The 9,250-nt window shown below is 39.0% G+C and overlaps 1 protein-coding gene across 1 annotated transcript; it reads left to right on the top strand.

Moving 5' to 3' along the window:
* The first annotated feature begins 5,061 nt into the window (after nucleotides 1-5,061).
* Nucleotides 5,062-8,923, top strand: LOC119084747 (glutamate receptor ionotropic, kainate 1-like). The gene is made up of 6 exons (XM_037194817.1): nucleotides 5,062-5,281; nucleotides 5,354-5,853; nucleotides 7,996-8,306; nucleotides 8,379-8,498; nucleotides 8,561-8,676; nucleotides 8,742-8,923. Exons 1-6 carry the CDS (start codon nucleotides 5,180-5,182, stop codon nucleotides 8,889-8,891), a joined length of 1,299 nt encoding a protein of 432 aa, XP_037050712.1. The 5' UTR covers nucleotides 5,062-5,179; the 3' UTR covers nucleotides 8,892-8,923.
* The last annotated feature ends 327 nt before the right edge of the window (nucleotides 8,924-9,250 follow it).

Here is a 9,250-nt window from a genome sequence, read left to right as displayed (position 1 = left end):
CTAGGTTAAGCTTTTAAAGGACGAATAACCTTTTGCTCAGATAGGTTCAAAAGAAGGGGCAAAGCTTTATGGAAAAGAATGTTCAAAAAGAGTAACACTACCCCGTCGGGCACTGTGCACTTTGATAGGCACGGTGATCCCGGAACGTGCAGAAATGTGCGGGTCAGAGCTCGAGGATTACCGGGGGCGAGCAAAGTAAAGCTTTCATACTCACCAACCCGCAGTAGCAAGCGTGGTGTTTTAATGCTAAAAACCTTCAAACGAAGCCATAACGAATTATACATTGCCACATATAATGCCAGAACATTGTCGACAAGACAAAAAATGCAAGAAATGGAAGAAGAGCTAGAAAAGATAAAATGGGATGTTGTGGGAGTGAGCGAAGTGAGAAAACCTGGAGAGGAATGCCTGAAATTACAATCAGGGCATACATTCTTCTACCGAGGAAGTGACAGTCAGATGCTGATGCACGGTGTCGGATTGTTCATAAACAAGCGGTGGTCGGATCGCATAATTCACACGAAAAGCATATCCGATCGAGTGATATACGTAAGCCTGAAGATAAATAACAGATACAGTGTCAAATTAATTCAGGTTTGCGCACCCACGTCCACTCATGATGACGAAGAAGTAGAGAGATTCTATGAAGATGTCGAGAAAGCTCTGGACGAAAACTCTTCACATTACCAATATCTAATCGGTGATTTCAATGCGAAGCTGGGAAAACGAGAAGAAGACTCCGAAGTTTCTGTTGGTAGTTTTAGCAACGACCAAAGAAATGAGCGTGGAAATACTTTACTCAACTTCTTACAGCAACACAATTTGTACGCAATGAATTCATTTTTTGCAGGAAAGCCTCAACGGAAATGGACTTGGGCTAGTGCAGATGGTGTAACGAAAAATGAGATCGATTACATCATAACTGGATTAAGTCAACCGTTAAGAACGTTACGGTCCTAAACAATTTTTCAACCGGTAGTGATCACCGAATGGTTCGTGCAAGAGTCACGTTAAATACCAGATTTCAAAGATCACAACTAGTTCAGAAAAGTGAAAGGATTGACGTACAACGGCTTTACACACAAAATGAAGAATTTGCTACGAAAATGACTGCCGAATTAGATAACGGCAACAATCAATGTGAAACATTGGACGAATTGAATACCAAAATCGTCGATACAATAATGGGTTTCATGAAATCCAAATGCAAATCCGTCCAAGGGAAAGAATCAAAACTCAGCAGAGAAACACTAGACCTGATCGTAAGCAGAGCAGAGTTGGTAAAAAACGGAGGGCGAGATTCGGTGGAATACCGGAACTTGTCTAAAAGTATCAACAAAGCAAGGAGATCAGATGAAAGAAAATATAATGTCCAATTGGCTCAAAACATAATTGAAGCTAACTGCAATATGAAAGTCCTACGGAGAAAAATGACAAACGCCAAAAAAGAAATCTTCAAATTACGAGACAAAACAGGAACGATCCAAACGGATCGAAATGCGATATTAAACATTGCAACAGAATTTTATGAGAATTTGTTTTCTTCAGCAAGACAGAGTCCAACGGAAGAAACCGAAGATAGACCAATAATAAGAAACGTGGGATCGGAGGATATGCCCGACATAACTGTTGATGAAGTCAAGGCCGCAGTAGCCGAGATGAAAAACAAAAAGTCTCCCGGAGAAGATGGTGTTCCAGTGGAAGCCATTAAACTGGGTGGAGACTCCTTATTAAAGGCAATCACGGCTTTGTTTAATCAATGTCTCCAATGGGAAGAAGTACCAGAAGCCTGGGAAAATGCGGTAATTACATTGCTGCATAAAAAAGGAGACATAACAAAGCTGGAAAATTACCGACCCATAAGCCTATTGTCAACACTCTACAACTTGTTTATGAAAATCATTACGAAGAGGAACACTAACAAGTTCGACTTCTACCAACCTGTTGAACAAGCTGCTTTCAGATATGGTTTCAGCACAAACGACCATTTGCAGGTGATGAGAACGCTTATTGAGAAGTGTCGTGAATACAACATCGACATTCATAGACTTCGAAAAAGCTTTCGATTCAGTGGAAACATGGTCGATATTGGACGCATTAGACGAATGTAGAGTAGACTCAAGGTACTCCAACACAATTCGATATGTGTACAAAAGTGCTACTTCATGTATAAAACTTCATAAGAGCACGGAGAAATTCAGAATTGGCCGAGGTGTAAGGCAGGGTGACACCATTTCACCGAAATTATTCACGGCGATTCTGCAGAGTATTTTTAGGAAGTTAAACTGGAGTAAAATGGGAATAAAGATAAATGGAGAGGAGAGTACCTGAGCAATCTCCGCTTCGCTGATGACATTGTACCGATAGCAGCGAATCTAGGTCAGGCTCAGCTTATGCTACAACAGTTAAGTGAAGAGGCGAGCAAAGTTGGCCTCAAGATGAACTTATCGAAAACAAAAGTCATGACCAACATCGGGGACGATAGAGAAATCAAAATTGGTGACACTGTCATTGAACGAGTCGACAGCTATGTATATCTAGGACATAAACTGAAGTTAGGTCTGGACAACCAAACTGCAGAAATAAGACGTAGGATTGGTCTTGCATGGGCAGCGTTCGGAAAACTCAGACTAATTTTCAAAAGCAAAATGAATAATAGTCTGAAACGCAAAGTTTTCGACACTTGTGTCCTTCCAGTGCTCACTTATGGAGCGGAAACGTTAACTTTAACAAAAGCATCCGAAGATAAATTGAGAGTGACACAAAGAGCCATGGAACGGAGTATGCTCGGAATAACACTCAGAGACAGAATGACGAATCAATGGATTCGACAACAAACCAGGGTCGTTGATGTCATGGAAAGAATAGCATCTCTGAAATGGAGCTGGGCGGGACATATTGCAAGAAGGACAGACGAACGTTGGACCAAAAAGATCATGAACTGGCGACCATATAAAAGACGAGCTATAGGTAGACCACCAGAGAGATGGACAAACGGAATTAAGAATATTGCAGGTACAAACTGGCAGCAAATGGCAATGGATCGTACGAAATGGAAAGAAGTTGGAGAGGCCTACATCCAGCAGTGGATAGAAACAGGCTGAAAAAGAAGAAGAAGAAGAAGAAGAACACTTATTATGTATCCGCTGATGATTATTGACTGTTCGCTTAGCTTCATTGCCTTACTACAACGTGTTCAGACCAATGAGATAATAGTAAGATAGAGAGGAATTACGTAGACGAAATCGTGAAGCAAAAGTAAACTCTGTGTAATATACACTTGAGACACACACACTTACACATTCCAATTATTTTTGACAAGTCGGTGAAACTGTTGCAGACTTTTCGAAATCAACTTTGACCACTTGAAACGATAGCTGCTACTACCAATTACACATAAACAATTCACTACCTAATTACACACATTTTCTGACAAATTTTATAATTTTTAAAAAGAAATGTCCCGAAATTTTAATATTGACGATGCTAACATTTTTATTATGCGTGACTACTGACCGTGAAAGTTTATAAATTCAGCCAACTGATTGAATTCTCCGATCGTCAAGATTTCTTATAAAAACAAACATTCGATCGAAAAGGAGAAAAAATCACAAAACTAGTTCAATTTTGGGGACAATGAGAGATTGTTTACATGAAATAAAAATTTCAGTTCGATTAATATTTAATTTTCAAAGAAAGAAATGCTTTAAACCAATTTCGAAGAAAGAGTGAAAATACAAATTTCATATATTTCCTATATTTCAAAATAAGTACGAAAATACGTAAGAACCATAAATTTAAGGTACTCACACACACACTTGAATATTTCGTATTTGCTTTTGCTTCACCGCTTGAACAAAAGATTTACATAGAAGGCCTGTCTATCCCACTATTATGTCATTGGTTCAGACCTGACGGACTCTCACTGAAGCCTAGCGGAGAATTATTAGAGCTCAGCGGAGGTTTGTTAAAGCTCAGCGTAGAATTATTCGAGCTCAGCCGATATTTTTATTCAAAGAGGTGTGGCATAATTAGACTCAGCGAAGTCTTGTTAGCTTACTAAAGAAGTGTTCAAGCCCAGCTGTGGACATTATGAGCAAAAATGCTTTCACTTCAGATTTTGATGTCTAGTATGTTTCACTAAATGAAAATTAAAGTTTGTTTGTTTTACCAGAGTTCACAGGAACTCATAATTCTCGAATTGTTGTTTACAATTTGATTTTGTATCAACATCAACTATGTACTATTTTCAGAATGCTGATCTAATAAAACTCAAATCAAATATAATGTCTCCAATTCACCAAATCAAGGGAAAATCTAACTGTGAGTGAAAAACAGTGTTTTTGGTATCATTTACGTTCCGAGCGCAAGGTCATCAGTTTTCGCTGGCTATTTTTAAATACGATGTGTCGCTTTTTCCTCTCTTTTGAACACGCGTTGTATTTATTTTTAATTCACTCTCTCATTCGAACATCTCCAAACTGTAGATGGTATTTGTACCCGGTTGCAAATAATAACAGGAAATATTTTCGTGGTAGATTCCGTTGTTATGTATAATGTTGAAGAAACAAAAATAGAATCATTTTCACCATTCGCAGTTCAACTTTGTGATCGAACGAAAGCTTCGTTACGAAACGTCTTCACGTTAAATTTTGTAAGACGATGAATTAGTAAGGATAGCGACCCAAGAAACTTTTTCCGGATTAATGTAAAAGCAAATGTTATTATAATGAATCGATTATTTCGAGTGCAAATAGCATCGTCAATCGTTAGAGCGAAATAAATAAATAAAGAGCGATGAACTCATGCCCTATGGGTTCCGGTTAGACTACCGAAGTGAACATGCTCTATGATTTCTTACAATAATTTCGAATTGATAGATACTCAAAAAAAATACGTCGCCACGAACAACAGGCCCATCGGCGGCAAAGGTGCAGGAGTCCATGAATATAATATACATTCAAGCCACTTAATCTATCTATCTATTCGACACTGTTTGCACCCGGGTGCAAAGAGGCACTCCAGTCCATACTTATCTGCATGACAATTTTATCGCACACAGGTGGTAGTAGTTCATAAACGATCAGTTGAAAAAGATCATTTTTTGCATGATAGTCTAATATTATTTACGGAATTGATGTGATTATTTTGCGTAGAAAATTCTAAGCTAAGGCAGAAAATGGTGAAATTATTGTCAGTTTTTCATTTGTTTTTTATTGCGATTTTTCTGTGCAATGAGAATTCAGCACAAGGACAGACGTTGAAAATAACGTCAGTGATAGTAAGTCGGAAAAATTTAGTAAAACTTGTAACAGTTTTGGTTTCTATTTTTTTTTTTCAATATCATTTCTAGAATGAGCCGTACGTGATGCTAAAACAGTCGGCCAAACCTCTTACCGGAAATGATCAATTTGAAGGCTACTCAATTGATTTGATAGATGAAATATCCCAAATACTAGACCTCAACTATACAATTCAACTGGCTCCCTACAATAGCGATAAAAGAACAGGCGCATGGGACCGTATCGTTACGGAGTTAATTCAACATCACGCTGATATCGCAATCGGCGATCTAACAATCACATCTGAACGCGAAGAAGTGGTTGAATTTTCAACACCATTTATGAATACAGGCATCTCAATACTGTATAGAAAACCAAGTAGAAAGCCACCGGCTTTGTTTTCATTTATGGGACCATTCTCACCGAGCGTTTGGATTAGCTTAGCTATTGCATATATGGTCGTTTCTGGTTTGATGTATATTCTTGGTCGTTTCACACCATCTTATTTAAGTCAACAAGAAGCCAAAGATGACGGTCAATTTAGTATGATGAACTGCATGTTTTTGCCGAGGTACAATGCAACATAAAGATTGTCACGCTACCACTACTTTTGCTTGTTTGCTATCAAAGTTGAAATTAGCGAAATGGTTCCTTCTTCTTCTTCTTCTTCTTTTTCAGCCTGTTTCTATCCACTGCTGGATGTAGGCCTCTCCAACTTCTTTCCATTTCGTACGATCCATTGCCATTTGCTGCCAGTTTGTACCTGCAATATTCTTAATTCCGTTTGTCCATCTCTCTGGTGGTCTACCTATAGCTCGTCTTTTATATGGTCGCCAGTTCATGATCTTTTTGGTCCAACGTTCGTCTGTCCTTCTTGCAATATGTCCCGCCCAGCTCCATTTCAGAGATGCTATTCTTTCCATGACATCAACGACCCTGGTTTGTTGTCGAATCCATTGATTCGTCATTCTGTCTCTGAGTGTTATTCCGAGCATACTCCGTTCCATGGCTCTTTGTGTCACTCTCAATTTATCTTCGGATGCTTTTGTTAAAGTTAACGTTTCCGCTCCATAAGTGAGCACTGGAAGGACACAAGTGTCGAAAACTTTGCGTTTCAGACTATTATTCATTTTGCTTTTGAAAATTAGTCTGAGTTTTCCGAACGCTGCCCATGCAAGACCAATCCTACGTCTTATTTCTGCAGTTTGGTTGTCCAGACCTAACTTCAGTTTATGTCCTAGATATACATAGCTGTCGACTCGTTCAATGACAGTGTCACCAATTTTGATTTCTCTATCGTCCCCGATGTTGGTCATGACTTTTGTTTTCGATAAGTTCATCTTGAGGCCAACTTTGCTCGCCTCTTCACTTAACTGTTGTAGCATAAGCTGAGCCTGACCTAGATTCGCTGCTAGCGGTACAATGTCATCAGCGAAGCGGAGATTGCTCAGGTACTCTCCATTTATCTTTATTCCCATTTTACTCCAGTTTAACTTCTTAAAAATACTCTTCAGAATCGCCGTGAATAATTTCGGTGAAATAGTGTCACCCTGCCTTACACCTCGGTCGATTCTGAATTTCTCCGTGCTCTTATGAAGTTTTATACATGAAGTAGCATTTTTGTACACATATCGAATTGTGTTGGAGTACCTTGAGTCTACTCTACATTCGTCTAATGCGTCCAATATCGACCATGTTTCCACTGAATCGAAAGCTTTTTCGAAGTCTATGAATAGCAATACTATGTCGATGTTGTATTCACGACACTTCTCAATAAGCGTTCTCATCACCTGCAAATGGTCGTTTGTGCTGAAACCAGATCTGAAAGCAGCTTGTTCAACAGGTTGGTAGAAGTCGAACTTGTTAGTGTTCCTCTTCGTAATGATTTTCATAAACAACTTGTAGAGTGTTGACAATAGGCTTATGGGTCGGTAATTTTCCAGCTTTGTTATGTCTCCTTTTTTATGCAGCAATGTAATTACCGCATTTTCCCAGGCTTCTGGTACTTCTTCCCATTGGAGAAATGGTTCCTGCCACTGTTTAAATCCGTGCAATGCATTTCATAATTCCTCAAAAGTTTTAAAGAATTGTTTCGCCAACATCTTATCAGGCCATGGCGACAGTGGCAAGGAAACAACTAACCACAAGTGGCTGGTCTTACCCTGTTGCATGTAGAAGTCTAGCGAATCATAAGCAAAGTGAAAGTCAACTTTTATTCTGTTTCATCACTAGCCATGCAGTCACATGCGAGACATGTGGAATAGCTTTACCAAAGCTGGTAAATACCAACAAAAACACGTATACGAGTGTTGTGCAACAATGTAGAAATATTTCGGTGTTTCTACATTAGAACCAAACACTCACATGTACTTGTGTGAACGTTCGAAGTTTCGTTCTTGCAAAACACTCGTACGTCGTACGTGTTTTTGTTGGTATGAAAGTTGCTGAAACGTTCCTTCTATTTGTCCGGCGGACGCATTATACTTAGTGATAATGAATGTCGCTGTGATGATCTAGTGAATCTTGGATGTGCGTAGCCTCCCTAACAGTACCCAGTTTTGTAGGTAATAATATTTAACGGCATATCATAGGCGAAAAGATAAGACACCAAAAGATTTCTAGTTGGCCTGTGGGAGTTCGTTCAGTGTACCGAACGTTTTACAGCTTAAAATAACAAATATTTCAGTTATTATGATCCAAACTTTATCCATAGATCCCTGTCAACACAACTTGCTGCTGGAGTCTGGTGGTTTTTCGTCTTGGTCATGGTTTCAATGTACTCTGCCAATTGCGCCGCTTTTGCCACTAATGATATCGTCGAGTATACAATAGCAAGTGTTGAAGATTTGGTCAGACAATTTCGCATCAAGTATGGGGTAGTCAAAGGCGGTTCAACCGCATCATTTTTCCGCAATTCAAATAATCCAACATATGAAACGATGTGGTCGGCCATGGAATCGTCAGAATTAACGGCATTCGTATCAAACTCTGCCGAGGGTGTCAGTCGTGTGGTGAAGGGGGATGGTACGTATAATTCGTTCCATGAAAGGTGTGCGGCAGGCAAATGTTTCTTACATCCAGTGGTACATTTTTCAGGAAAATATGCATTCTTAATGGAATCAGTTGCGATCGAATATGTTACAGAACGAAGATGCGACTTGACTCAGGTTGGGCCAGTGTTGGACAGCAAGAGTTATGGAATTGCAATGACCAAAAGTGAGAATTTCAAATGCATGTTGCAAGTAGTCACCAAAAAGTTACTTTTCCTTGTTCCACAGATTCTACCTATCGATCTCAAGTAAATGTCGCCATCTTGAAACTACAAGAAAATGGAAAATTGCAGACTTTACAGAAGCGTTGGTGGAAGGAAAAACGCGGCGGTGGTTCGTGCGATGTAAGACTTTATGAACAAGTAGACTTGTGCGACAGAATTAATTGATTTTCGGATTTGTTTTCAAGTTTTTTAGTTCGAATGATAATTTTGTATATGAACTCGGCCTCGACAATCTTATTGGAGTGTTTATTGTCCTAATAATTGGCTTGGGCATCGCGTGTATCATCGGCGCTTGTGAATGTCTGTTCAAATCACGAATGGAGCGATATATCTAAATGCTAATAAATTGTTTCCAAAATATTTAATATTTGCGTCGTTCATTCCGAAGTCGAAGCTCAAAAGCAACGAAATTTTCTTTAACAACTTCAATGTTGTTACTAAATAATTTACAGGTCATCGGCAAAACCTATCAATTGGCTGGCAGTTGCGCCATCTTCATTGCTTCTAATCTGATCTCATTGCCGCATGGACCAACTTTTCCTGACAATTTTCCAAGATTTGCCTGGTTATGGACATCTGCTTTTGTACACAGAATGCGTTTTAATTGTTATCAAATTTTTATATATATTCAGGTATATATTTCCAATCGATACGAATGATGTGCGAAAATGAGATTTGAAAAAAATCTGTCTTT

Source organism: Bradysia coprophila, unplaced genomic scaffold (genome assembly GCF_014529535.1).
Source record: "Bradysia coprophila strain Holo2 unplaced genomic scaffold, BU_Bcop_v1 contig_93, whole genome shotgun sequence".
Classification (NCBI taxonomy): Eukaryota; Metazoa; Arthropoda; class Insecta; order Diptera; family Sciaridae; genus Bradysia; species Bradysia coprophila.
Note: the sequence above shows the minus strand (reverse complement) of the source record. Positions and strands in the feature narration are given on the sequence as shown.

Coding starts and splice junctions, on each gene's coding strand:
- LOC119084747 (XM_037194817.1), top strand. CDS start 5,180: ATGGTGAAATTATTGTCAGTTTTTCATTTGTTTTTTATTGCGATTTTT. Junction 5,282..5,353: donor TGAAAATAACGTCAGTGATA/GTAAGTCGGAAA, acceptor TATCATTTCTAG/AATGAGCCGTACGTGATGCT. Junction 5,854..7,995: donor AACTGCATGTTTTTGCCGAG/GTACAATGCAAC, acceptor CTTTATCCATAG/ATCCCTGTCAACACAACTTG.